Raw genomic sequence first — 27,617 nt, forward strand, 5'->3', positions numbered from 1 at the left:
AAGCGGAACACTTGTATCTCATCTCTATTCTATCTATCAATAATCATTGATATACATGAATGCACCGGTAGAATAAAATTTGATTTTGTATGCGAATGAAATTATATGATACCGTGTAAAATAAGTTAATTGATAATTAATAATGGGGACAAAACGAGAAGAGGAAGAATCATTATTGCATTAACATGTTATTTAAAGTGATCTAGGAGGCTTCTCCAGCAAAGCTGAAAGAAAAACTTCATCCTTAGATTTGGGAGCAATGGCCCACTTGTGTTTCCTATATCTAAACTGCAAAAACATATACATGTACTCATCCAAGTCTTTCCTTTTACAGAAGAACCTATCGATCCATAGCAATCCACCTGGCCTCAAAACACGATCCCAGTCGAACAAGATGAAATCTAACAGCTGTAAGTCGAGCCATCCATCCATAAAGCCTGCAGTGTGAATCAAGTCCATCGTGTTATCAAAGAACGGTAGGCGTTGGTTCAATGTCAGATATAAATGGATCAAGCCTCTTAAAGCAATGGTTTCACTAAAAGGGGCTCCTAAGTTTAAGGCTGTAGAAACTATGGTCACGTTTTGCTCTCTCATTCGTGCTGCAAATGTCCCTGTGCCTATACCAAAATCCAAACCGATTCGTATCTCACCCGGTTTGATTGACAAAACATCTTGGATCAAGAAATCTATAGGAAGGGTAGTGTTTGTAATCCACTTGAGTTTTTCCTTGTCCATTTCGAAGCATCCGGTGCACTTTGAATAACCTCGTTTTGGATTCTTGCTAGATAAGCACTCAAAGTTTCTGCACTGATAATTACTCCACCGCACATTTCTTCCCTCTGGTATCCTCCAAAGTGACTCGTTGATCGAATAAGGTCTCAAGTATAGTTTAGAGGCTCGTGTCAAGCAACGTCTTCGTGGCAGTGGATCACACCCGTGAACCATAAGCTTTTGACCCAAGTTCCAATCATCTTTACAATAAGATCCAACATCATAATCCATATACTCTTCCAATTCTTTCTTCATAAGCACGCAAGCATGCCCTATCGTGTTGTAGACCTTATCGGATCCATATATGTTGATATTGCCCAACCTATTCCCTTTAGGTGTTATGTACTTCCGAATCTCCTCGACTACGAAAGTATTGATCAAAGGATCCTCTTTTATAGTAATGTTTTCGCTCCCTTCGATTTTCGGGAAACGAATTTGCCTGAGAGCAATGTAGGCTCTATAGATTGGCCTAATCACCTCGTCTTCCAAGAACTCCTTGTACTCCAAACTTGAAATACTGCCTTTGTTGTTATTCATTCGATGCACGGCTGATTCAAGATTCTCTTGGAGGCTTTCCATCTTGTTAAGCACTTCATCTACTCGAGCTGCTAGAGCTCTGAAATCGATTTCTTGAAGCACTACATGCTTAACATCATAGAGATGGGGACACACATGGTCACTGTGTAAGAAAATTCCTGCAGAGTAGAGCTTACCCAGTGTCGATAAGCTCACGATTATAACAAGACCTCCTAGCACAACTTGAACCCAACCCATTATTCTTCCTATTCTACAAGAAGGAAAACACGACGCCATTCTTTTTCCCAAACCCAAAATACTACAGAACCATAAAATGGGGAAAATGTGAAATTTGAAGATATATACTCTAAATTCAAACAATGACTTTGTCGTGCAAAAACCAAGATGAAATAATTTAAAATAGAAATTGCCTTGGAACAAGTCTCTCTCGCACTTAATTCATAGCTGGAAAAACTTCGATCACAATCATATACAAGTAGTGACCATTGTTTTAGAGAGAAATCGCTGGATAACTCGTGAAAGGGACCAAAAATTCAGCAAGAAAATACGGCGACTATCGATTAATGTGCTACTATTAATTTACATGCAAGACACACATGGAGTAGTAAAAATAATTTTTATGGAATTTATGGACGTTGACCGGTGCATGAATCTGGGCTGATATTGCGCCAAATGAGTTTGGATTATGACTGGTTCAGATTCAATTCAAATATATGTTATTATAATTCCAAAGTGGGGAAAACATTTTCAAATGAGCCCCCACCCAAATGCAATTGGGGGCTCCAGATTTAACAATGACCCTTACCTTTCTTGTACTCTCCAAAGTAGACGAGTGTATCCATTTTGGTTTTTGGTATAATTGACAAGAGTGACATATCCACATATAATATATTGGAGAGCTTTATTCATGCAGTTTATATGAATATACAGATACAGTAAATGTCATAATTCAACAAAATATTAAAATAAAAATTGTTTTTACATAAGAATTAATAAATCTTAAGTCATAAATTGACTTACTGAACATCTACTCTATAATCTCTCACTTGTCCTATAATCAACCATTCATAGATCTCAAACTTATTGTTTCACGATGCTTATCAAACAATGATCATGACAAAAACTTCATAAGTGTATCAACAATGTTACGTGCAAATGCATCAATCATAAATATTTCGATGTGGTTTTTAATATAACATCAATAATAATAAAAAAATAAGAAAAATAAGAGTTACATCAACTTTTTTAATTCGGAAGAATTTCCATGTACCATGTACCGACATTCTAAAAAATTGAGTCGAGGAGGTGTAAATGAACCTATCGAGGTAGTTAAATAATGTTACTTAAATTTTATGATTTGAGCTCCACGACTCATATGTGAATGAATATAAGGCACATCCTTACGTGACTTAAATCTTTTTAAAAAAATTTACGTCCGTGTCGTCTATGATTCAAATTAAAGGGCAAAAGTTTTAGATATACACACATTTTTATTTTTATTTTTTTTCCTTTTACATTGTTTCGATCTAAATAATTTGTCCACATTTCGACACAAATTTATTTTTTCATTATTTTAATTTATATATTTTGTGATAAATGCTAGGAGAAAAAAACAATATTTTCTTACACACCAATAAATGCATGAGTGAAGGCCACTCCCAATTAATTCACTCGAAGAAATGGACGAAAAAGACTCGTGTTTTTATATTGTATGTGGCTCCGCCACTGTACCCCACCCCCATGCCCCAAATAAATTGCGCAGCAGTACGCAGACATAATTAACGACCCATATTTTTATTACATGAAAACAATGTAACATCATAAGGACTCTTCGTACAAAAAAATTTTTTAAATTAAATGAGAAATTTATTACATCCATATATTTATTTTTTTAAAACTTGATTTCATGATATTATTAATACCCACATAAATAGTTGTAATTGGGATATTCTACTATATATATATGCATGTTTTAATCATGCAAACAATATATTCATTGTGGGCTAAAAATTTTAACTCAACACTTTTAGTTTTTAAACTTTTGAAAACATAACAAAATTAGTCATCATTGTTAATTTTATGGTTAAATATAATGGTAAGGACTAAATTGTTATAATTTAGAGACAAAAAAAAAAGAACACATTTTTTAAATTCAAGAGTATTAAAATATAATTTTCTTAAATATAGCTTTTTTAAATAAAAATATATAATAAATTTTTATTTATATATAATAAAAATAAATATTTTTGTAAGGTAGATATGTGATTATTTATGGTCTTTAATTTTCCTATAATATTTATAGTGACTAATTTAAATATTAATTTTTGACCTAGAATTTAATAAATATCACAAATTAGTCCCTACAATTACGTTTAACCATAAAATTAATGTTGAGGACTAATTATGAATCATTTTTTAATGTGTATATTTTTAAAATTTAAGAACTAAAAGTGTTACGTTGAAATATTTAAAGACGAATGTTTCAGCAAGAATGAATGATGACTAAAAATTTATTTATTTTCATTAATTGTTTTTTTTTTATCATAATGATATGATATAGAATACAAAGTATTGGAGTAATCAAGTTATTTTTTTTAAAAAAATAGTAAAAGATAAAATAATGTAACTTAACATTTTAAAAAAATTAAGTTAATATGAGATGTAAATAGTAGATTTAAGACAAAATAATTGAACAATAGGAATTAAGTTCTCATTACAAAACATTGAGTGTGGATCCAACTAACCTATGTATGATTGATTTGTATTCAAACTATCTACCTAACCAAACCAGTCTACCCTTGTATCAGTTTTGTCATTTATCAATGTTAAATATCTGATTCTTTCCAAATACTGAGAAGATTCATGATTTGAAACAGATTCCACCATACATATTTGCAGCACTTATCCTTTCAAGAATTCGACAGAAAATGGAGTTCTCCGATCAAATAACTCATCCTCTCTTAAGTAAGTCTTTCTTTCGATAATAGACACATGATCTTGAAGGACTTTTAACCAAGAATCTTGTAACCTGCAGCATCAAAAAAAGAGGAGAGCAACGACCCTTCATCCAGCTTGTATCAATACTCGGAATCGGAAGAAGAAAACTCACCAATCCCACAAGTGGCCCTCACGGTTTCAACAACAGATGATCCTTCCCTCCCAGTTCTCACTTTCAGAATGTGGTTCTTAGGCACACTTTCTTGTGTTCTTCTATCATTCCTTAACCAGTTCTTCTGGTACAGAAAGGAGCCATTGTCCATCACGGCCATCTCGGCTCAGATCGCTGTGGTGCCATTAGGCCAACTGATGGCTGCAAAGATCACGGATCGTGTGTTCTTCAAAGGGAAGAGATGGGAATTCACGCTGAATCCGGGGCCGTTCAACATGAAGGAGCATGTCCTTATCACCATATTTGCGAATTCAGGGGCCGGAACCGTGTATGCAATCCATGTTGTGACTGCTGTTAAGATTTTCTATAAGCAGCACCTCACCTTCTTTGTTTCCCTCCTTGTTGTCATCACAACACAGGTATTTACATAGGATTTTCATTCCTCTATTACGTATGAGTACTTATGGTTAATTTGTAAATATTATAATTAAATGTGATGAGTTGCATGATTGGGTGTTGAATGGTAGGTACTGGGATTTGGATGGGCTGGCATATTTAGAAGGTATCTAGTGGAACCAGCAGCAATGTGGTGGCCAGCCAATTTAGTGCAGGTTTCACTCTTCAGGCGAGTTTACTGCATTCTTAAAATTTACCAAGAAAGTATGCCAACGAAAAAATTACTAAGAAAGTCATACATCAACAACCATTGTACTTTAATTACCGAAAATAGATGGTTACCAGAAATAATTGTAAAGATAAAAATTGTTGTCATTTATATTTAATTCAACAAGTTCTCGAGGTCCAGATCTAATCCTTATGTCCAAACACAAAAGGGTTTTTTAGTGAAAAAGATGCCGTCGTGTTTTCACTTTAAATTTGTTCAAGGTTTTAAATGAAAAAAGTGATTGTCTTACTTTTGCCTAATATTGCCTAAAATGCATTTTCAATTCAGTACTTCCTCGTTTCCAAAATATACAATCATATTCCATTCTTGTTATTATATCTCACATATGATTCAAAAACGTAGACATCACATAATTTGACACCATTTTTTCATCAAATTCTAGTTGTAGGTATGGGTTATATTGATTAAAAGATATTGTAATTCAAAAGGTATCATAAAAAAAAAGGTATCGAAATACCCAATGTTTTCATTTAACCTCTTGAAGCATATATTTGTTATTTTTAACAGAAATAACAAACAAATGGAATCCAGATACACTAATTTTTTTTGTCTAAATCCCCCACCAAATGTTGGAGAATCTGATTCAAAATTTTAACATTGTGACAGGGCTCTTCATGAGGCCGAAGAACGACCTAAGGGCGGCATAACTCGAACTCAATTCTTCATCATAGCATTCATCTGCAGTTTTGCTTACTACATATTCCCTGGCTATTTGTTTGAAATGCTTACCTCCCTCTCATGGATATGTTGGATCTTTCCTCAATCAGTTCTAGCCCAACAACTTGGGTCGGGTCTACAAGGACTTGGGTTAGGAGCTATCGGGCTAGATTGGTCCACTATTTCATCATATCTTGGAAGTCCACTAGCAAGCCCATGGTTTGCCACAGCCAATGTGGCCGTTGGCTACTTCTTTGTTATGTATGTTGTCACTCCCCTTAGCTATTGGTTCAACATTTATGATGCTAAAACCTTTCCAATATTCTCCGATGGTCTCTTCACCTCGTCCGGACAAGTATACAACATATCTAACATAATCGACTCGAATTTCCATTTGGACACGGAGGCATATATGCGCCTAGGCCCTCTTCATCTCAGCACTTTTTTTGCCATGACATATGGTGTTGGATTTGCTGCACTCACCGCTACAGTTGTGCATGTGCTTCTATTCCATGGAAGGTACTTAATATTCGGCTGCCAAAAAAATGCACTAGGAAAATCTATTTCTATATTATGCTAAACATCAACATATGAGGTGGGATTATACAATAAATTTAATATATGCGGTGTCAAAACTTGATTTTCCCAATATAAATCTTTTCTTTTTAATCTTATCTAGATTGTGTAAGAATGCATGCGTGATCTTTTTGCTAAATCGCGGTTTGGATCATGGATTGCGTTATTTTAGGGAAATATGGGAGCAAAGCAGATCAAGCTTTAAGGAAAACAAAATGGACATACACGCAAAACTGATGAACAAGTATAGGCAAGTACCGGAATGGTGGTTTTGGTGCATTCTTGCGGCAAATATAGCTTTAACTATGTTTGCCTGTGAATACTACAACGAACAACTTCAGCTTCCATGGTGGGGAGTCATCCTAGCCTGCGTAATCGCCATTTTCTTTACCCTACCAATCGGGATTATTACTGCTATCACCAACCAGGCGAGTCTTCTTTCTTTTCCTTTCATTTATTGAACCTTTGGAGTAAATTTTCGCAACTTACAGAGGCATACTTTTTGCAAAAATGACAGTCACCCGGTTTGAACATCATAACCGAGTACATAATTGGGTACATATATCCTGGATATCCGGTTGCCAACATGTGCTTCAAGGTTTATGGTTACATAAGTATGACACAAGCTATTACTTTTCTTCAAGACTTCAAGCTTGGACATTACATGAAGATCCCACCAAGGACTATGTTCATGGCACAGGTAAATATGATCCAAAATTGTGTATAGGGGTAAATACAGAGGGGTTGAGTAGGGTTAGCAGTCCTCTCCAGCCTCCCTCGATACATGTGGCTGCTAATGCAGAAGAATAATCAAATTTGATGCTTGGACTATCGGACCGATTTCAAAAACTTTATTTCCACCCTCACCTCCAACTATCTTTTAGCACAGTTTCAAAAGTTGGATATTTTAATTGGTACATTAATAGAGACGAGGCACTTCTTTGATCTCAAGGATTGGATTAGCAATTGTTAATAGGGGAATGACAGAATGTATGAGCGGCATCGTCCTCATAGCATGTATAGTTATCTATATGATACGCATTAATATTACTATAAGATTTAAAAGATTTGTGTTGCATATTTATGTTCAACGATTACAAGGACAAATTCTCTATTTTATATTTGTTATATCGATGGTTTCATTATGTTCAAATGTGCATTAACTGGGAAAAAATAACGTATTTCCAGGTTGTGGGCACCGTTATAGCTGCCTTCGTGTACTTGGGAACAGCATGGTGGCTAATGGAAACCATTCCAAGCATATGTGACAAGACCACTAACAGTGTGTGGACTTGCCCCGGTGACCACGTATTCTACGATGCTTCTGTGATATGGGGATTGATCGGCCCTCGAAAGATCTTTGGAGATCAAGGAACATACAAAATGGTAAACTGGTTTTTCCTCGGTGGAGCCATAGCTCCTCTGTTAGTGTGGTTCGCTTCAAAAACCTTTCCAAATCACGAATGGATCCGACTCATTAACATGCCCGTCTTGATTGGTGCCACTGGGAACATGCCTCCGGCAACAGCTGTGAATTACATAACTTGGATAATTGTGGGATTTTTGTCTGGTTATGTAGTGTACAGATACAGGCCGGACTTGTGGCAACGACACAATTACGTTCTTTCGGGTGCGTTGGATGCTGGATTGGCCTTCATGGGAGTTCTGTTGTACATGTGCTTGGGACTTGAGAACATTGGACTTGATTGGTGGGGAAATGATCTTGATGGGTGCCCGTATGCAGCGTGCCCTACAGCAAAAGGGATAGTTTACGAAGGGTGCCCCGTTGTATATTAGCATCGAAGGGGTTTGTGAATAATAAAGTCTGCATTTGTCAAATTGGACTTTCATTTTTTTGCACAGAAACTTTGGTGTTGTAAAGACAGTCAAAATTAATTCCATAATGGAAGATCAAATTCATCCATTCTCCTTTCCACCTCCTTTACTCCCGAATTACACCACCTTAATGTTTGAATTGAATGACTAATTTTTTTTTTTTTTATCCCTTTTATGCCTTCGTCAAATTAATTCTAAATGTTTCATAATGTTACCTATTTCGGTCTCTCCTGTCATCTCCTTGTTAAAGATCCGATCTATATTACATGATATGTTTCCAATTTTTCCCAAATTGAAGAACCCTAGGTCGAACCACACCAAATCGAAGCACGGAGATTACGGAATTGGGTCGTTTGTTGGTAAGTCTGTTGCTTTTGTCTCAATTTCCTTCGTTTTCAAAGTCCGATTCATGATTTGCAGTCGTTGTTCAGATTATATTTTCTTCGTGAAAATAAAATATGGTATTTAATTTAATCTAAATTGTGAGGTTGAAAGAAGGGGAAGTTGGTGAAAAATCCCTAACCAAAACATTTATTTGGGTTCACTCCCTACCCACAAAATTGTGGTACTATGTCATACAAATTGTGGTACACTTCATGTGGAAAAGTGGTACACTTCATGTGAAAATGTGGTACTAAAAAAGTACCCAGGGACTGAACACAAAAAAAAAACGGCGGCTGGGTAGTTAAGTCCAATTTCCCGTTGAAAGAACAATCGAACTACAACAAACGTGGACAATGTGACGTTGAAATATGAGGTTATAACCTAACTTTTAGCTATTCCAAGTTCCAATTGAGTAGTTTCGTAGCCAAGCCGTAACAATTTATGCAATTGTGATTTGTTTTTGTTGTGATATAATTTGTATTGTATCACTTAGTTTATCTTAATTTATTTTTTCCACTTCATAATCAATAAATTTCTGCGAATTGTTTTTTTATGTTGTTTCAAATTATATTCTAATACCAAGTAAAAACATATGTTGCTTTTGTTGGGGAAATGAGAAAGAGATAGTGTATCATATGATTGAGTAGGTTTTTTGTGAGACGGGCTCACGAATCTTTATCTGTGAGACGGTCTCACGAATCTTTATCTGTGAGACGGGTCAACCCTACTGATATTCACAAAAAGTAATATTCTTAGCATAAAAAATAATATTTTTTCATGGATGATCCAAATAAGAGATCCGTCTCACAGAATACGACCCGTAAGATCGTCTCACACCAAAAAAAAAAAAAATTTATATAAAAGAAGTCACTTTTACAGTATTAGAGACCACGTATTACTTCGTGTAATAGTCTCTCACGTAAGCCGAAATCCATATATTTGGACTACTGCTCGAATTCAAGTTCTACCAATACAACATTCGTAATAAAAACGAGGTTTGTTTAAAAATATTTATATATCATAACTCTTAACCTTCTTTTTTTTATATTCGAAAAAAATGTATTTACAACATGCATAGTTTGTAGTACTAATAAATTCACATTTATTCAAAAAATTCCCCGCCTGGTTGGTTAACCAGTGAATTCGAATGGATGTTCATTAGCCTCAGGGTTTGATCGAACTACTAAAGTTTTCCAAACCTAGTTGACACCTTCGGCTAAAATGAAATAAAACTCTTAAAAATGGGATTAGAACTTGCTACTTCATCAGTCCGACGGAAGAACCAAACCAAGTATACTACCTTCTAAGAGGAACAACAAGAGTCCAAGAATGTTAATTCATAAGAAGATGTGAGATATTGTTCAGTAATCATAATCTTCATCTTCATCTTCATCTTCACTCGAGCGTTCTTCATCTTGGACAAGTTTCTCAGGGTCGTTCCAATCCTTTATCTGATTTCTAAAATTTTCGGAAGCCGATGAGAGATTATGGCGGCCCTTTTCTCTATCCTTTATAAAACAAACAAAAATTAAAAGAGATCAAACCAATTAAAGATTAACCAAAATCTTTACGTATATCTCTGTGTTTGTACCTCTTCATAGTTCTTGTCATGCGTACGAGATGAAACACGTCTTGCTGCCTCATTAAATAACTGGAAGCCCTGAAGATCTCCATTTTTAATACTTGCTTCGAGCTGCCAACAAAAAATAATAATAAATGATGATATAAAGTGTTGAATAAAGTGGCTTCAAGAAATTGGTTTTCAGAAAATTGATGAGTGAGATTTAAAAGTTATAGACCTGAATGTGAGCGATGCAAAGAAGAATGCTAGCAATTGGCAGCCAGCTCTCCTCTGGAGATATTGACAAATTTGGCCTATGGCACAAGAAGATCAAATATGTGCTTCCATGATAATGATAACATTCAAATACTGGCACAATAATGCTATATGAATTATACACATTCCAAATATTTTTAAGTCAAGCCAAGCCAACTAATGCAGCAACTTATAAACAAGTCATATGAATGCCACAAATGCCTTATAAACAAGACAAGCCAACTAATGCAGCAATAAACAAGTGTTCTATAACAAATATAGAACAAGGGCAATTGAGGCTCGTCATCAGGGTCGATCCAGTGTAACGTATTTACTGAAGCCAGACGACTTCACCATCTCTGCATTTCAAGAACATCAAACTGATTGAGAGATTTTATGCATCAAATAATTGTAGGTCTGTAAGCTCGTTCAAGTACAATAACATTTGTTCCATAAATATGCAAGTCTCGTTCTCACTTCTTACCACTTATTATCTCCCAAAACCATTTCACACCAAAAAGCACGCAAGATTCACTCAAGAAAGCAACGAGGGAAGGATCAAACCTCAAATAAGGAGCTAAATAGACAAGAGCATAGACTGCATAGCGTCGATTTCCGGTATCCAACCAAGCAAACACCCAACTCTACATGAGAATAAGACCAAGCATATAAAAATGAATACATAGAAAAAATAAATAAATCAATACAATTATCGAATCACAAATAAGTTTAAAATAATTTATACCATCCAATTGAAATAAGGGATGAAGCTAATGATTCCCATCACGGCAAACCTCGCGTCAGCCGAGTCAATAAGTGATTCTGCTTCCACATCTTCCGGCGAGGGAGCCACAGGAAAAACCAGAGAGTTAAGTATACACGCGCCGATTGCCACGGCCACCGGCGCGTCGGCCGAGAACTCCGCTCTACACTTCCCACCCCTTAACCTCCTCTGATCAAAACAGAGAAAAAATTAACTTCAGAAATAAAGAACATATATTTTTCAGTTAGAATACTAATTATACGTGTTCCTTCGTACCTGTCTGAGTATTTTGAATCGATTATATCTGGTATGACAAGGTTTGAGGGAGGGTATAAAACTGGGTTTTAGCGAAATGGAAGATGCAGGAGATGCGGTGGAGGTGAGAGGAATCATTGGTCAGCGGCGGTGGCATCCGACGTTCGGAGGTGACGATCGGAGAGGGTAGTTGCTAATTAGATCCTCTAATTTCAACTTAATCGATTAGTAATAGTGATATTCCCGCGGATTGGAATCAGCTCGGCAGGTGTTGAAAACTGTGCCAAATACTAATATTGGTCGGCCAAAAAGCACATAATTTATTTTTACAATTTTCTTCGAGCTATCATAATAATTTTTTGAAGTATGATTGTGAGAATTATCTCATAATTTCTTATTCTTATACATTGCGGCATTTTGTGTTGAAAGGCTTTCAGATCGATGCATACTGCACCATCAAAAGCGTGCGACAAAATGCTGCTTGCTTCCGGTTCCAACGGGGGTCCACCGTCCAGCGCACCTTGGCCTGCATCGAGGATTATATCATGGGGTTAACACATTCGATGTCATCTTCATAAGGTGGACTATAATTTCACTGGGAAACATCCTTCGATGATATTTAGGATTGTTCCTGTTTGTGTTATACAGTGTATGGACTCCATGATGGTGAACAATTCGGTCTGTTTCTTAGGTTAGGTTTGAATTGAGTTATGGTAAAAACAAGAATTACAAATCCATTCAAGTGACGAAAAACCATGAACTGTAGTGTCTATGCTTTTACACAGAAGAAATCATCATAATGATTAAAAAAAGTAAAAGGTATTTTTTTTAATGATTTAGAGAAGTTTTACATTCAATAAAATTGGCACGACAAACGCGGATAATAAACCTCATTTTATAAACTATCATCAATAAATAAATATACAAGTCTCCTGGAACAAACAAGCTCACGGGTTTCTAAAGCCAAGGCCTCCGACAAAATATTTCCACATGAATTACCCAGTTATGACACCTGCCAAAACATCACTCTTACCCCGTGCAAAAATTGTGTAAACTAGTCGAATAGCATCAATCCAACCCTCCAAAGCTTCCCAAGAATCACTAACCTGCCGAACAAAATTGAAAATATATTTTAGACACAGAAAAAGCTTTGTAAAAATCGAAACTGAAGCAACACATGCTCTCCAAAACCATTAATAAAAAGACAGATATACCAAGAAAACTGGTTCATCAATTGTTTCAATGCGGAGGCCTGCACCAGGTGGCAAGCTTAAATCAGCACAAGCTGATACGCAGATTATATCCGTGACATTCACCTTTATTGCATGTTTGCTAACAGGTGAATCTGCTGATTTTGATAAAAGGCTTGGTGAGGATTGCCTTTGCTCCAGTTTGATAATCTGAAAGTTGCAAATTATGATTACAATCAAAGCAAAAATAATAATAAATTTGTTAGAACCACGAAAGATCATAGTTAAAGGCTAGCATTCTAGTATGTCACGAATAAATAATATAAAATAAAAAGTAAAATTACAACTTAGAAGGCAAACAATTCGAGTTACTGATTTCGTAGAACACCTAGTGCTCGGGGAGGGGAGAAAGCCTGTAACAGTGAGCTGCAAAAAGTTTCCTTCCCGCAGAAAACAGAATCACAAGTAACAGTTAACTCGATTTGTAGCAGAATGCACAGCAGAAAGATGAAGAGATGTGAGGCTGACAGTAACTTCCGTGGCAACATCACCCACTTTTAAAGTTGGGCCTCTTTTTATTACTGGATGAGCTAAAGATATTAAATTTCATCAAGCTAATTGATAAAATTAGAGGACGATTGAGAGGTATTATTGAAATCGGAGAGAGGGTTAATTATGAGTTGAAAATAGAATGTCATGAAATTCTTGGATTAGTTATATTCAATCATATATTAAGTCTTAACAGTAAACAAAAATCAAATGCTTGAGAAGAAAACCACATTGACAACCATCTACCTGCTGGAGACCTTCATGATTTAGTACAAACTGAGAACGTTTCCAATCACCATGAGGTGCAACCGGAATACCCACTGGTGGTGCAGTCAGATATCCAACCTTGAGATATGGTAGAGGCAGCTGAAAAACAAAATTCCAGAGTTTCAGATTCTCTATCCACATATAGCACAAAGCATGTGACTAATGAAGGTACATGGTAACAAATGTTGAGAAGCCAGCATACTAACCATAGAGCGTACAAGCTTCAATGCACTAGTGTAAACCTGTTTCACATCACAGATATTTTAAAACTCGCAAAAACTCAACAAGGTAGGGATAATCCCAAAAAAAATTTCAACAGTTTAAAAAGAATTTGCTAAGACTTTATCTTTTTGCGATTATGAGTGGAAAACATGTGGATGATTGTACCTACCACATAAAAATTTGGATGTCCATTAGGTTTTGAAAATTTTCACTGGGCAGAATGTCACGGATATAGGAAAGAAATCCCTTTTTAATCTCAGTGAAGGTCCATTTTTTTATAAGAAGCAAGTAAAATAATATATTTTTAACAAGACGGAAAACTGAGCAGATAGAAAGAATGGACAAAAGAAAAATAAATTCATAAAAGAGATGGCCTGGTAAGGATAGAGTCCTGTGAAAGAATACCAGAGAAGGATATGCAGAGTTCAAGGTTGTGTTGCACAGGATTTTACTGTAGATGGAGAAATTTGTTGAACAAAAAAAGTAGTATTAAAGTAAAAATTCTTGGATATAATGCAAGGCATCATTCGAGCACATAACAATAGCGAAAAATGACCGAGATGTGAAAAGGTAAAAATAATGCTTAAACCAGATGTGGTTCGAAAATAAATGCATACTGAGTAATTAGGTTTCAGTGAATGTGCAGCTGCAATGTAGATAGCAGACAGGCTATATATCTCATCAGGAGTGACCGCCTTTGCACTAATGTGACCTCCAGTTCTTGAAATGTCCTCTGCTAATCCATACTGCAAATTTGTCCCACATAACAGCATATGTCATATAATCAGTCCACGAATCACATTATGATCAGAGGGTAAAACTATAATATGAAGATAATGCCAGTGTGTTGCGAGGTCATGAAGGAATAGGCAAGTGGTTAACTAACCAGGACAGTTCCCAAATTATAAATTGCCCGATGGAAATCAAACTGCAACTGAATCGCAGCACGAAACTGCTATGCACAGATGAAAGGAATCAAATGCAAAATTAATGTTTAATAACACCATTCAGGCACTCCTCCAGAGCCAAGTGAAGTTCATACCTTACTGATAGCAGTTTTCACTATGGTGTGTTTTTCACGAGCAGGAACAATGGCACTCAGTTCCTGAAACATGGGTTTGACATATAAATGAAAGGCAAAGAATTTCAGGCACAAAGAAGTATTAAAATGCAAAGTAGCTATCCAGTTATTATATCACAACAGCAATATACAACATCAAAAAATAAAAGAGGTTCTCAAAAGGTATATATAGTTCTTAAGTACCTGCAAAGCAAGTCCCCAATTGTTAAGCGCCTGAAAATTTATCAGAAGATTAGATAAAGTTAGTAAAATAGTATTTAAAAAAACAGCAGAGATACACTTAAGATAAAAAGTTAAATAATAATGTGGAGATTTTGAACCTAAAAAAGTGATTCAAAGTTAACTCTTAATTTGATTAAGAAACGCAAAAATTACCTGGGGACTGTTCCAATTGAGTCGGACTGCCTTTTCATAATTTTTTGTAGCCTGAAAATTTAATTACAAAAGGAAATTTTGTAACTGTTTATTACTTGTATGGTTAGAACAAATGTCTTGGAATGCTAGTCAGGCGTTCCCTATAGTCAGAAAAAATCGCATAGTAGATTCACCAGCACATGATGCCTACTCAAGTCAAAGATCATGAGAGAAACATGCTAATAAATTTATATACACAACATTATAGAATCATAGCATTATATAAAAAAAATTATAAAGGATTCAACCTGTTTCCAAAGTTCTTCAGCTTCCTTTGTACGGCCACGCATTTTTGCCCGATCAGAGATTGCTATAGCCCAATTATAGTAAGCCTAATATCACGTGTCAAGCTTTAAAAATCTTTTAATTAAAAAAGGACACCTCCTATTAAAAAAATCTACAAAAGAAATAGGAATAAACAATGTGTTAACAGCTTAAACAGACAAGTGATATTAAATATAATACATGACATCACGAAAGCTACATGCGATAGCGATTTCGGGTATGAACATATATAGAACTTCCCATCTGAGTCATGTTTCAACAAAAAGATTCAAGTGCTTAAAAGCTCGCACCAACCATTAAATTCGCGCTATCTTAGTCAAGTCCTGGCATGAAGATGAAAATTCTAGTAGAAAACATTTGCACTGCATTCACGTATTCTTGTCAACAATCACATATATTATTGTAAAACAAGGCTCACCATAATTCTGGAGCACCAAATGACACCGCAAGATTCTTCTTTCTATTTTAACAATCAACAATGCCTAAATGGCAGCATGCAAAGAATAACAGAAAACACTACATCTGTTGACACATACATCATTTAACGTAGGGCAGAGACGGGTAGCCTCCTCGTACTTCTTACACGCCTCTTCAAGTAAAGCATCCTTAGATGGAGAACTGGATTCTGGACTTACATTATCAGCACTTTCCTACATGCACAACGGAGTTCAAAGCATTCAAACATTAACATCTATAAGAGGATGGGACTTCAAGTATTGACTGAATGGTTCAAGGAAAAATATCCAATAATTTAAATCGAGTAAGTATCCATGTGATTACTATTAATAGATTTTCAATTTGACTTGATACAATTAAATGTATCTGTTTGAATTAATTTTCCTGCAGCCAAAACAAATGAAAATAAGAGAAAAACAAGTGCTTGACCATATTAGATAAGTCTAATTTAGACAATCAGACCTGAAGAACCAGTGCCCAATTGTATAAAGCATCATAATCTTCTGGATTTCTCTCCAGCGCACTAGCATATCTGAAAATAAATTTCCAATGGTGTAAGCAAAATATGCAGCCTGTCACTGAAAGGGCTCCAAATGAAAACAATGCTCCAATGATGGCTATAGCGATGATAATCTCATGATTGTGAATATTTATTATACATTTCAAGCAATTAAACACTCATCTTTAAAAGAAAAAAACAAGTGCAATTAATATATGAGCATAAACCCAAAATAAATGAACATAACTGTGTATTTCACAAGGAGGTCAAAAATTAAAATCAAACAGTAAGAAGGGAGTTCTTTGCAGCTACTAAAACTGTTATGAAATAAGATCTGGTGCAATTACAAAAAGAATACAGTGGAGCCACCCCACCCACCCATACACACTTGTACAGATTTCAGTAACACAATCCATATCAGCAAGGAAATAAAGTAAACTCTTAAGGCAGTATAAGTGATTTGATCTATAACTCATTAAGAAAGGAAGAAAATGAAATAATGTGTGAACTGAAATTCGCTGAATAATGTGGTCCAAAAAAATTGCAACTACCTTCTGGCAGCAAATGTAAGAACCTTTTGACGAGATCTACCTTCTTCATCAAGACCAGTGACACTATTAATCAGCTCCATAGCAGCAGTATTCTGTTCAGTTTGCTGTTCTGAAATTGGTTCACTGAAACAACAAAAGAAGCCACAAATAACAGTCAGACCTTATTCGCTCAGTAAATTAAAAGAATAATGGGCCTTCCCTGTTATATGTACTATGAAGAGAAGGAATAAAATAGAGGGAAATGGGGCATGGTCACTTTATACCACCATTTTCGCAAACAAGAAAATCTTTATCAGCTTCACATACAAAAATATCTGAGCAAAATAATATCAATGATGCAAAAAATTAGGAGAGAAATCAAATGTGAAAATAAGGACGGGGAAAAGGTTGCTTGTAGCATAGGAGAAACATTACAGTTGCATCACAGATAGCATTTCTTTATGCGTGTAAACGTAATAACATCTAATGCCATGTAAACAAACACACAGACCAGAAGGAAATAAAAGTTTAGTTAACACTGGGGTGCATGAAAACAATAAAAACTGTGCTCTTTACAGAGAATCACTCGTCATAAACTAATCTAAATTAATGAAAAGATATTAGAGAAAAGGACACACAAAAGAAACAATGACAGCAATGCAGAGAAAACTGGTTCAGGTAACAAAAACATTAGCCTTCTGTAGCCTTAATATAATCAGAAACAACTTGGAAACTCGAAATAGAAAAACTGGTTAGACTTAAAAAAAAACAAATATCAACCATATATTGATGGCCTTGAAATATCGCAACCATTTCTAAGACAATCAATTTTTCTTTGAGAACCATGCACCAAAACAGTTTTGATTGTGTTGAATTAGACAGCGCAACTTGACCCCTATTGCTTCTCAAGCATCCAGATAGTACCCTCGCAAATAACTAGCATCATACTGATGTATACACTTTAAGTGAGTATGCCTTTTCCCGTGAACATATGGATGATATGATGATTAGATTGTACTTATTAGCCTGGTTAACTCGCCAAATCTTCAAGATTCAATTTTTTTTACATAACTATGTTCTTGAAGATCTAAAACTATTGCATTGCAGCTCTTCTTCACATGAAATTATTCCTGTATCAGCTTTTTTCCCAAAATTCCAAGAATTAACACTTAGGCAATGAACTTCTGAATCCTAAAACACCGTAAAGCCACAAGTCCACGGACTTCTGATTAATTTGCTTAAATAAATTCAGTCAAATTCAGAAAATGATCTCCTGAATTGATCGAGCAATAATGAACCATTATTTCGTTTCCTGAAACGAACAGACCTATGAGGAGTATCCACCTCTCTTGCGTCTTCGTTGTCGGGATCTCCATTTTTCAATTCATTCAACAATTCTCGCATGGTAAACGTCCTATTCCCCTCTTCCTTTGCCAGCTTCGCTTCGTTCCCCGTAGCTTCGTTAGATTGAACGGCACGCGAGTCCACATCACTTAACTCTGACGAAATTTCTTCTTCTGGCGATGCTTCCGTGTTGACTGGTCGATCATTGGCGAGATTGGGGTCTGGCTCAGAGGCTGGCGGTGCGTCAGTAGCTTCGGGATCGGAGGCTGGAGGTGGGGCAGCGGCTTCGTCACTGGAGGCTGCCGGTGCATCAGCAGCTTGGGGATCGGAAGACGGTGGTTCGAGAGTAACTACAGTATCGGAGGATAGCGGTGCAACAGAAGCTTCGGGATCGGGTCTTCCATTTTGTAATTCCGATGGATAAGCGTGTGAAGACATGGGGATTTGGCCTTTTCTACTTCGAATCAGCTAAATTCAATCTCGCGGGCTTCTTTTGTTTTGTCTTATTGGGTTCATATCTCTGGAGACTTTTGGAAATATTTTCTGGTTTGATTTTTTTTTTTCCTTCTGCAAAAGTTATTTTTCCGGTTATCACGTGTTCATAAAAAATGGAGGTATTATTTTTAACTTCGATCAATTTTTTTTAAAAAAATGAATAAAAATACAACTGAGAATGTCATTTTCTTAAAAAAAAATGGTTGACCGATATTATTTAATCAAATTTTTCCTTAAAAACCAGACAAACATCAAACGATTTTGTAATCCTTGAATAATCATACGCAACAAACATCAAAATCTAATACTTGAAAAAAAAAAAATCATTTTTGCCCTACTCAATGTCAAAGCTAGTTTCGATTATTCCAAATTTTGATAAATAAATAGAAATTCTTTTTCTAACACTCTTATCTCGATATTTTTGTATAATCCAAAATTACTATTTACATTCATGCAAATAAATTAAGAGATGTGTAATAAGGCTATTTTCTTATTTTATCGAAAAAATAGAATCAAAATCATTTATTTATCAAATATTTTACCTTTTAAAAAGTTCAGTTTTTCACTTCAATTTTCAAACTCTATCCACTTCAGTGTTTTCTTTTTTAATAATTTATGAATTTGATCAATTTTAGAAAAAATATAATCATTTCCAAACAGTTTCCGATACATTTTCCTTGATAAGCAATTATCATGTTTGAATATTTGTAATTTTAGATTGAAGACATTGATTTGAATAAAAATCTTTAAAATTAGTTAATTTCTATATATAAAAAATGTAATAATAATATTTTAAATATGTACTTTCCGAGTATACCACATAAAGAAACAATCACAATACCGTCGAAAATTGAAAATATTTGTGGATCCAAGGAATGGGCTGCCAATCCGTTAGGCCCAAAACGCTATATTATGCCCTCTCTAAACACGCATAACTCCACAGGACCCTCGAGTGGATCTTGGTAATTTTTAAATTTTTACAATAGGAATTCTTTGTGGATCTTTGGAAATTTTTAAAGATGACAATATTTGATTTTTTTATTTATTTATTTATTAAAACAACATAATTAATTTATTTTGTAGAATGTTATATTTAAATAACAAAATTTAAGAAGAAAATATACATAATATTCATATGATTATTTTGTTTGTGTGCACAATGACTAATATATTTATATAAATATGTCGAACAAGATATTCTTATTCTAACTACGAACTTGATATAGCAAATATATGATATCCAAATAACTTGACATTTGTAAAATTTCAAATCTAAATACACATTATCAAAATCATTTGTTATATAAACAAGTCGATTCCCAACACCATAATTTGGGATTGCTATTGAATGCGTGAAATCAAACATAAATGTATGGTCTTTATATTTTCAAAAGTTTTGAATTTAATTCAATTTTCATTTGAATCTCGGTAATATTGACTGTGATTTAGTTTTAATTTGAATCAAACTTTAATTGAAATAATTTTTTTTGAGACGATTTCAAATATTAATTTTATTAGTGAAAACTTCTATTTAAATACAAACACCAACTACTCTGTTTTCCTTTTTTTTTATATTTTTTATTTTTATGAATATACACTCTTTTTAATGTTCTTCTCGTACCCTATAAATAGATTCCCATTTTTCCATAATTTTCTCACCATCCAACTTTCATTAGTGATTATTCATTCAGATTTGAAAATCATCCTCCGCTCCTTCCAATTACGAAACACAAAAAGCAAAAATGGCTGCCGAGGCGACCGACGACCGTAGCATAGACAGCTTTTCTAACAAGAAAAGAGGGGCTTCCGATGATCAATGGGACCAGCTTGCCGCGACCAAGAAACATCAATCGAGCAAGGTGTTGCCGATGCATGCGGTGGACCCGGCGGAGGCGCTGGCCAATGCCCGCCACGAATTCGGCGAGCATGGCGGCGTTAACATGTCCATCGAGGCATCAGCCACCTTCACCGTCATGGAACCAGAAACCATGCCGAGAATGTTCTCCGGAGAATTGGGGCCCGACCGGGATTTCTTCATCTACAGCCGCCACTTCAACCCCACGGTGCTTAATCTCAGCCGCCTCATGGCTGCCCTCGAAGGAACGGAGGCCGCGTACTGCACCTCATCCGGCATGTCCGCCATCTCCTCCGTCCTCCTCCAGCTCTGCAGCTCCGGTGGGCACATGGTTGCCTCCCGCACTCTCTATGGAGGGACCCACGCTCTCCTCACCCACTTTTTCCCCCGCGCGTGCAACATAACCACGACCTTCGTGGACGTCAGGGATCTGGAGATGGTGAAGAGAGAAATAGTGGAAGGCATAACAAAAGTTCTGTATTTCGAATCGATGTCGAACCCCACACTGACGGTGGCTAACGTGCCGGAGCTATGCAGGATAGCGCACGACAAGGGGGTAACGGTGGTTGTGGACAACACGTTCGCACCAATGGTACTGTCTCCGGCGAGGTTGGGGGCGGACGTGGTGGTGCACAGCATCTCCAAATATATTAGCGGTGGCGCCGACATCATCGCAGGTTTGTTCTTGATTTGTTCTTTCGCGCAGGTCCTAAAGAGTAGATTGGTCTCATTCAAACTAGAGATGATGTTACATAAGTTTTTTGCAAGTCCGAAATTAAAATTATGGAACCCAAAATGACCCGCTCGTGACCTATGTTTTACTAAGATCAATCTTTTATTAATTATATTTTATAAATAGAATTGTAAGATTTACTATAACCTTATCATATATTAAATCGTAATTAAGTCGACGATTAGGAAGTCATTTCGTATTTGATGGAATTTTTATCGTAATTTTTATTTTTAAATTAAATAATTACTATTATTATTTGTTTAAATGACTCATTATGATGTCTAACCATATTATCCATAATAAATGTAGTCATGGTTACAGTCAATGTGGGATTATAGTTTTGTGTTTGCTCGCCTCTTGGAAAATAAATCCAACAAATTTTACTAGTCTACCCGATATATCAAAATTATTTTATAATTACGTTATTTAAAATTAATGTTTTAAACTTAAAGATAATAAGCACTCATGACCTCTCTTAAATAACTAAAGATAATGATGTTATGTACATGTCTTGTTGCCTACTTTTGTATAATAATAATAATAAATCTTATGTCACATCATTATTATCTTCTTTGGCACCACTTAGCATATGATATCTAGGTGTGTTACATCGTATCGTACCAAAATAATATATTGTACATTGTATTCATAATTATGATATAAAAAATTTTATATCGACAACGTTTCGAAATTTTCGATCTATATATATAAATAGCGTACCGATTATATCGAAATTATATAGTATATCGAAATTTCGATACGGTATCAGTATATACCGCTTTATACCGAAAAAGTATTATCATTTTTAAATTTTATAAATTTATTGTTTTAAAATATTATATATTTTAAAACAATAAATTTATAAAATTTAAAAATGATAATACTTTTTCGGTATAAAGCGGTATATACTGATACCGTATCGAAATTTCGATATACTATATAATTTCGATATAATCGGTACGCTATTTATATATATAGATCGAAAATATATTTTAAAAAAATTATGTAATTTTTTTGGTATTTCGGTATTCTGGTATATATCGAAATTTTCAAATTTTATACTGATATCGTTACCATACCGAACCAAAATATTCGGTAAATTCGATATTTTTTCGTTACGGTAATTTCAATATACCGAAAATTCTGTATTTTCTCCCACCCCTACTCATACCGGGTGGGTCTATATTATACATAGAGTAGTTCTTTCGATTTTTGTTTTGTATAAGATGATTGACGATCATCTCACTTGAAAACAAAAAATGTGAGATCCATCAATATTTTTTATTTTACAGTGAAATGATCGGACGATCATCTTATACAAACACACCAAGAGTTAAGGTAGACTCACCTCTCATATCCTACGTTTTGATCACGATCGGCACATGTATATCTTTTTTACCGAATAAGCCTGCCAAAGGTCATTGTAACAGTCGATTATTTTAGCCACTCGAATTCATGTGATTTCCACATTAAAGTTCGAGGGGATCACATGTTGATGCAGTAGATTGCCAAAGGTCATTGTAACTGTCGATTATTTTAGCCACTTGAATTCATGTGATTTCCACATTAAAGTTCGAGGGGCTCACATGTTGATGCAGCAGCTTTCTTTTGGTATCACATGTCCCCTGGTGCTCTTCTTCCAGATCTTGGTTCCCGTACATTGAATTATTAAGGTAAAACGATTCATGTATAATATTCCCTTTTCTGGGGAGTAGGTCCAAAACGCTGGTAAGGATATTGTAAAAAATCACAGGATGAGCGACTGTTGTTGGTTATGTGTGGTTAATGATTTCTCAAAATGTGGTGTCTATGTCAGATAATTAGGAATATATTATGATCCCATTTACTGATATTTTTGCTATCTTTGATGTTGGATTCTGACTATTTTCAGAATCCAAACGGTTTTGGGTTGGTGAGTTCATTTGGATATCAAGAAATTTAGCTCTATATAATATCAAACCTGCAAAATTTTGAAATTATATGCCCCTACCCTGGCTCAGGTTCTGTGTGCGGTCCAGCCAACCTAGTGAATTCTATGATGGATGTACATCAAGGGGCTCTCATGTTATTGGGGCCGACCATGAACCCAAAAATGGCATTCGAACTTTCCGAGAGGCTCCCCCACTTGGGCCTTAGAATGAAGGAGCATTGTCATCGGGCCTTGGTGTATGCTACCAGGATGAAGAAGCTCGGTCTCAAAGTTATCTATCCAGGTCTCGAAGATCACATTGATCACACCCTGCTAAAGACCATGTCGAATAAAGATTATGGTTTCGGTGGCATTTTGTGTTTGGACATGGGAACCGAGCAAAAGGCCAACAGGTTGATGGGTCTTCTTCAAAACTGCACTCAGTTCGGTCTGATGGCTGTCAGCTTGGGCTACTATGAAACCCTTATGTCGTGTTCTGGGAGTAGCACGAGCAGCGAAATGAATGAAGATGAGAAAGAATTAGCTGGCATTTCTCCAGGGTTGGTGAGAATGTCGATAGGCTATTGCGGCTCACTGGAGCAGAAATGGAGCCAATTCGAGAATGCCCTTGGTCGAATGCAGGACCCCGGTTTACTTGAGAAGAAATAACTTATTTTATCGAAAAATATTAGACTACGCAGTTAACTTGGTATGTTTGCTATGTGAATGTGTGAGGTATTTGTTACTTAAAATAACTTTGGATGCTCTGACGATGTCCATTTTAAGCACCCACCATCTATATATAGTATTTATTGTGGTAGAACTCAAAATGAAAATGAAAATGACAATTATCGGATATTAACATATTTAATAATTGATATGATTTCGACATTAACCATCAATTATGGGGAGAAAAAGATTATTTTCGATCTGGAGAATTATAATTAAATTTTTATATACATAAAAAAAGCATGCGTACAACACGAATCTTTATCTGTGAGACGAGTCAACTTTACCGATATTCACAATAAAAAGTAATACTCTAAGTATAAAAAGTAATATCTTTTCATGGATGAGCCAAATAAGATATTCGTCTCACAAAATACGACCCGTGAAATCGTCTCACACAAATTTTTGCTTTTTTTTTTTATACAGTTTTAGTTGGTTGGTTGAAAAAAAGATATTAAGTTACCCGATCAAAATATAACCAGAGTTTGTATATTTGTAGATTGGGCCGATGACAACTTTTTATATTGGGTGCATAAGTGATTACGACCACAAATACATGAATAGCTAGCGGCCCATCTCCAATCTTGCGAACATGGACTTTTCCTCACAGACCACAGCAGCAGGGGCAGCGGCAGCTGAAGCCGGCGGCGTCTCGCCCGGCGGTAACGGCGCTATGATCCATCAGTTAGATGACTTATCTCCTATGCAATCTTCCGCCGCCACCGGCGTCTCCGCTGCAGGAATTCTTGCGGACGATTCGAAACAAAATTTAACTCATGTCATTAATTCGATCCAGAAAACCCTAGGCATCCTACACCAGCTCTACCTCACCGTTTCATCTTTCAACGTTGCTGCTCAGCTCCCTCTCCTGCAGCGCATGTAATTTTACATACAATGTTTTTACTCTCTTAATTTTTTATATCTTTCATATTGTTTGATGCTAGGGATTGAGGAGTAAGTTTTTCACTCAGATTTGAAAAGATCTCATCAATTTGTATTCATTCGATAACTCCATGGATCCGAGTGCACTGTTCAGTTCTTTGATGTAACAATCTTTCTAGTTTGATTTACGTGTCATTTTGCTTTGATTTCTTTTCTATTCCTGGCTTAAGGAATACTTTGGTGTCGGAGCTGGATAACATGACCAAATTAGCTGAAAACTGTAACATTCAGGTTCCCATGGACGTTATAAAGTAAGGTTTTTGTTCTTGATCTATTGACCCATGGTTTGGTTAATATCAATATGTTATCGTGTTTGATTGAATTGGGCGCAGTTTGATTGATGATGGGAAAAATCCAGATGAATTCACTCGGAATGTATTGAATGGCTGCATTGCCAAGAATCAGATTGCAAAAGGGAAAACTGATGCCTATAAGGTTGCTGTTTTCCTTGAAAACTTTCATAGATAGACAATATGAATGCTTCTGTTTTGCCTATGGCCGTTTACCATTTTCACATCTCAATGTGCCCTGAGATAAATGAAGCTGATGACATAGTGTTGTGAAGTTGTGATTAGTCAGAAGAAAAGCTTGCAAATGAAGGGTATTTAAATGGCAGAATAATACTATATTTGATTTGAGCCTGTACTAACATCTTATAAACGCGAATACAATGATACATTTAACATGCATTTTAACTCTTCTGCACCACTACGCATTAGTGTAGATATTCTAATTTCTGCCCATTTCAATCTTAATCGTGTATTTTTTGTTGTTGCTCCGTATATGATGCAGGGACTGCGAAGACATCTACTTGAGGAACTAGACCTGACATTTCCTGATGAAGTTGAAGCTTATAGGGAGATACGTGCATCATCTGCAGCTGTGAGCTAGATTTAATTCCGGTTCATCTGTTTTCTTACTCGCTGCTAAATATTAATGACTGATAGTTGAATTATTATATGTTGTTTTACCTTTTCACCATGTTTTTTTAATTATTTTTTGGTGGGAACATGATTCTGCTTGTATGGCATTTTATGAGGGACACTCTCACCTTACTGTTTGATTGCATGGACAATTTTAGAAAATCAATGAACCTATTGAAACTTATGCAGGAGTCCAAGCGCGTAGCGCAATTACAGAGCGTTCTACCAAATGGAGATGTAAAAGTTAAGGCTGAGAATTGAGAGACTCAGTGTTCTGAACCAGATAGTTTCGACAGTTATTGATATAAATTCACGGTCTGTTCTCCTAGATCTTGTGTATGTAATGTGGCCATTATATTATAGTATTCATAGAGGGTTCTAGCCGTAATTACAAAGTGATGCTGCTTTGTTTTTGAGTTATTGTAACTTATTAAGAATATAATTTCTGCTTCCTTCCGAGTTTATTAGCATCAGAATCTTCTTGTAATTCTTTATGCCCGCAATAAAAATGTGATTGATGAAAACAGGTTTTGATGTGCTAGCTATCTCGGGAGCGAGTCTGCTACACCGGGAGTAGACCTCCTGCATGCTTCACATTTTTTGTTTTCACATGAGATCTTCGGTCAATCATCTTATGCAACACAAAAACTGGGAGATCTACTCTTTGTGTAGTATAGACTCACCCCATCTCGTGGTATTACATATGTTTTAACTCTATCCTTTTATTCTGCAAGAGATAGTAAAAGAAAATTTTTGTTTTTTTAGCTTATCAAATTCTAATTCCAGAACTACTTATTCAATAATTTGTAATAATTAAAATTATGATGATTTAATATTTATCGAAAAATAACTTTCTAGGATCCCACGACATGTGGGACAGATACTAGTGGAACTGATTAATCTAGAAAATAGCAAGGAAAATGGTGATCAACAAATCAAGTTGTGAATATTTTAAAAATCTTCCGAGAGTACGAACAATTTGCATAATGTAATATTCTCAAAAACATTTGTCTCAATGATTCATACGGTTGGAGGATTCATTTCTTATCACCCATGAATATTTATCGGATGGCTTTATTTTATATTAAATAAACAATGATTTAATACTAGATGGAATTGTTTTATTTTCTTGTAGTGTACGTTAATAATTGCAACCTTTTAGAAGATACTCATACTTCTAAAGCTTGAAGAAAAGTAGGCTCAAATTAGTGGACAACTAAAACCAAAGATGAAGCTGGCTAATTAATTAAGTATAAGTTTCGTGTATTTCTGGGTACATTTTTAGTCAAGTATATAGTCAATTTTCTATGATCGACTCATTCATCATGTATCAATTATGAACATTTTAAATAATCGACTGCTTTTGAGAATAATGAAAATCAGATCACGCCTGATTTCATATTCTTTAAAATCAGTTGTTATCAACACAACAACTGCAAGATTATATTCAAGTCGAATTTGTTTAGAAATCTCGTTCTCTAGGCATCTAAAATATGCAAATCTTACAGTCAATGAATTCTTAACATGCAAGTGGTTTAGTATTTTGATTGATTACAAACACGACAAGATCCTGTAAAATAACACGGCAGATATATCATTTCTTCGCTTTTATGACTCTATATATATATTTATATATTTGTCCTTTTATTATTGTTGTTAATAAAATAATTAAAATAAATAAATTTTTTCCTCCCTTAGACAAACAGCGTTCTTGTTTCGATCTCAATTCTCTATTTATCAAGATCCACATCTCTCCATTATTCGTGCACATACTTCATTTCTTTCTTCTATCAAGGAGACCTCCA

The 27,617-nt window shown here is 35.3% G+C and overlaps 6 protein-coding genes across 9 annotated transcripts; 3 read left to right on the top strand and 3 right to left on the bottom strand.

Moving 5' to 3' along the window:
• Positions 1 to 148: 148 nt before the first annotated feature.
• Positions 149 to 1,837, bottom strand: LOC140967151 (probable methyltransferase At1g29790). The gene has a single exon (XM_073427564.1). It carries the CDS (start codon positions 1,582 to 1,584, stop codon positions 193 to 195), a length of 1,392 nt encoding a protein of 463 aa, XP_073283665.1. The 5' UTR covers positions 1,585 to 1,837; the 3' UTR covers positions 149 to 192.
• A 2,216-nt stretch (positions 1,838 to 4,053) lies between these two features.
• On the top strand, positions 4,054 to 8,259 carry LOC140967123 (oligopeptide transporter 7-like). The gene is made up of 7 exons (XM_073427524.1): positions 4,054 to 4,272; positions 4,343 to 4,836; positions 4,945 to 5,042; positions 5,709 to 6,278; positions 6,508 to 6,763; positions 6,853 to 7,035; positions 7,524 to 8,259. Exons 1-7 carry the CDS (start codon positions 4,236 to 4,238, stop codon positions 8,130 to 8,132), a joined length of 2,247 nt encoding a protein of 748 aa, XP_073283625.1. The 5' UTR covers positions 4,054 to 4,235; the 3' UTR covers positions 8,133 to 8,259.
• A 1,507-nt stretch (positions 8,260 to 9,766) lies between these two features.
• On the bottom strand, positions 9,767 to 11,713 carry LOC140967088 (uncharacterized). Of its 2 annotated transcripts, none has more exons than XM_073427457.1 (6): positions 11,411 to 11,713; positions 11,117 to 11,323; positions 10,936 to 11,015; positions 10,355 to 10,430; positions 10,147 to 10,248; positions 9,767 to 10,058 (listed from the first exon to the last, which is right to left on the bottom strand). In XM_073427457.1, exons 1-6 carry the CDS (start codon positions 11,525 to 11,527, stop codon positions 10,041 to 10,043), a joined length of 600 nt encoding a protein of 199 aa, XP_073283558.1. In that variant the 5' UTR covers positions 11,528 to 11,713; the 3' UTR covers positions 9,767 to 10,040. The 2 variants fall into 2 exon arrangements, with proteins under 2 accessions (XP_073283558.1, XP_073283557.1); XM_073427456.1 differs by having other exon boundaries at positions 9,767 to 10,063; positions 11,411 to 11,712.
• A 522-nt stretch (positions 11,714 to 12,235) lies between these two features.
• Positions 12,236 to 18,767, bottom strand: LOC140967122 (protein HLB1-like). The gene is made up of 14 exons (XM_073427523.1): positions 18,210 to 18,767; positions 16,904 to 17,026; positions 16,316 to 16,385; positions 15,934 to 16,047; positions 15,361 to 15,444; positions 15,074 to 15,124; positions 14,882 to 14,911; positions 14,660 to 14,722; positions 14,504 to 14,569; positions 14,235 to 14,363; positions 13,602 to 13,637; positions 13,375 to 13,494; positions 12,604 to 12,789; positions 12,236 to 12,495 (listed from the first exon to the last, which is right to left on the bottom strand). Exons 1-14 carry the CDS (start codon positions 18,662 to 18,664, stop codon positions 12,385 to 12,387), a joined length of 1,638 nt encoding a protein of 545 aa, XP_073283624.1. The 5' UTR covers positions 18,665 to 18,767; the 3' UTR covers positions 12,236 to 12,384.
• Positions 18,768 to 19,853: 1,086 nt separating this feature from the next.
• LOC140967164 (methionine gamma-lyase-like) lies at positions 19,854 to 24,037 on the top strand. The gene is made up of 2 exons (XM_073427576.1): positions 19,854 to 21,253; positions 23,310 to 24,037. The coding sequence occupies exons 1-2, from the start codon at positions 20,464 to 20,466 to the stop codon at positions 23,885 to 23,887; spliced, it is 1,368 nt and encodes a 455-aa protein (XP_073283677.1). The 5' UTR covers positions 19,854 to 20,463; the 3' UTR covers positions 23,888 to 24,037.
• A 406-nt stretch (positions 24,038 to 24,443) lies between these two features.
• LOC140967091 (mediator of RNA polymerase II transcription subunit 10b-like) lies at positions 24,444 to 26,336 on the top strand. Of its 3 annotated transcripts, none has more exons than XM_073427464.1 (5): positions 24,450 to 24,826; positions 25,060 to 25,140; positions 25,222 to 25,324; positions 25,682 to 25,791; positions 26,002 to 26,336. In XM_073427464.1, the coding sequence occupies exons 1-4, from the start codon at positions 24,540 to 24,542 to the stop codon at positions 25,778 to 25,780; spliced, it is 570 nt and encodes a 189-aa protein (XP_073283565.1). In that variant the 5' UTR covers positions 24,450 to 24,539; the 3' UTR covers positions 25,781 to 25,791; positions 26,002 to 26,336. The 3 variants fall into 3 exon arrangements, with proteins under 3 accessions (XP_073283566.1, XP_073283565.1, XP_073283564.1); XM_073427463.1 differs by having other exon boundaries at positions 24,452 to 24,826; positions 25,682 to 25,771; XM_073427465.1 differs by lacking the exon at positions 25,060 to 25,140 and having other exon boundaries at positions 24,444 to 24,826; positions 25,682 to 25,771.
• Positions 26,337 to 27,617: the final 1,281 nt, after the last annotated feature.

The sequence above is a fragment of the Primulina huaijiensis genome, unplaced genomic scaffold (assembly GCF_012295235.1).
Source record: "Primulina huaijiensis isolate GDHJ02 unplaced genomic scaffold, ASM1229523v2 scaffold23605, whole genome shotgun sequence".
NCBI lineage: Eukaryota > Viridiplantae > Streptophyta > Magnoliopsida > Lamiales > Gesneriaceae > Primulina > Primulina huaijiensis.